Here is a 1,083-nt window from a genome sequence, read left to right on the forward strand (position 1 = left end):
GCCGGCCCCCTCCCTTCCCTCCCCGCGCTGCCCGGCAGCCCGAGTCCCGCGAGCCGGCGGCGGCCCCGGGCGCACCGCATCCGCTCACCTTCTCGGCGGAAATGCCAAGCGCTGGGATGTCCTTGTCCTCCAGTTTACACACGAACATCTGGTCGCTCTTCCAATACATGGCACTGCCCGGCCTCTGTCACATACCAGCTCCGCAAGGCGCGACGCCCCGTCCGGCCCTCCCTCCCTCCCTCCCTCTTTTAAAGGTTAAAAAAAAAAAAGGGGGTGAAAAAAAAAAGCCCCTCGCCGAGACCCCCGGGGCCTGCACGTGGCGCGACCCGCGCGGCGCGGCGCTGCGCTGCGCAGGGAGCTCCGGTCGCGGCTCCACTGGTGTCAGCCCCTTCGGAAAAAAAAGTTTTGTTTTAAGGGGGAGGAACCTCGCGCAGAAAAAAAACCCAACAAACCCCGCAGCCTCTCGCGGGCGGCACGGCCTCACCTCCCGCGCAGGGCCCGCCTCTGGGCGCGGGCCGCCGCCAGCCCTCTCCGGCCCCGGCCCTGGAAAAAACACAGCTCGCTTGAAACAACAAGCGCCCCCCCCCGCGCCCCCCGGCTGAACACGGACTCAGGTTACGGCTCCGGCTGCCCGAACAAAGAGGGCGGCCGGAGCCCGAGCCCCGGGCCCGCGGCTCCCACGTACTCCCCCCGACGGGCCCCGGGATAAAGCCGCTCATTAGGACACAAGCCGGAGCATCTGAGCTCCCGGCCCGGCCCGGCCGCGGTGCGAAAACCACCGCCTGAAGGACGCTGCTAATGAGCAGCCAGACCTTCCCCGCCTGCGGCCGAGCCTCGAGGCGGCTCCCCGCCCGGCCCGCGGGCTGAGGCCGGTCCGTGCCCGGGCGGCTCCCCGCAGAAACCCGCCTAAAGCGCGAGCTGGCCCCGCGCAGGTGAGCTCGGCCCAACGGGAGCCACGTGGCGCCTCCCGGGCCTTTCGCCGGGCTTCGTGCTGCTCTGCCGTTGTCAGGCCGGGAAAGCGGCCGCTCGGCAATGCCCCGCGGGGGAGCGGCTTGCGAAGGGCCCGCGGGCGCGGCGCCCCCG

At 70.8% G+C, this 1,083-nt stretch overlaps 1 protein-coding gene across 1 annotated transcript in view; it reads right to left on the bottom strand.

Moving 5' to 3' along the window:
• LHX8 (LIM homeobox 8) overlaps positions 1–210 on the bottom strand; it is a 20,903-nt gene extending 20,693 nt beyond the window's left edge. The window contains exon 1 of the mRNA XM_019528385.1: positions 42–210. Coding sequence (XP_019383930.1) covers positions 42–169 — 128 coding nt within the window. The 5' untranslated portion in view covers positions 170–210. The remainder of the gene's footprint in view (positions 1–41) is intronic.
• Between the last annotated feature and the right edge of the window lie 873 nt (positions 211–1,083).

This window comes from Gavialis gangeticus, unplaced genomic scaffold, assembly GCF_001723915.1.
Source record: "Gavialis gangeticus isolate Ggan-Ray unplaced genomic scaffold, GavGan_comp1, whole genome shotgun sequence".
NCBI classification, from domain to species: domain Eukaryota; kingdom Metazoa; phylum Chordata; order Crocodylia; family Gavialidae; genus Gavialis; species Gavialis gangeticus.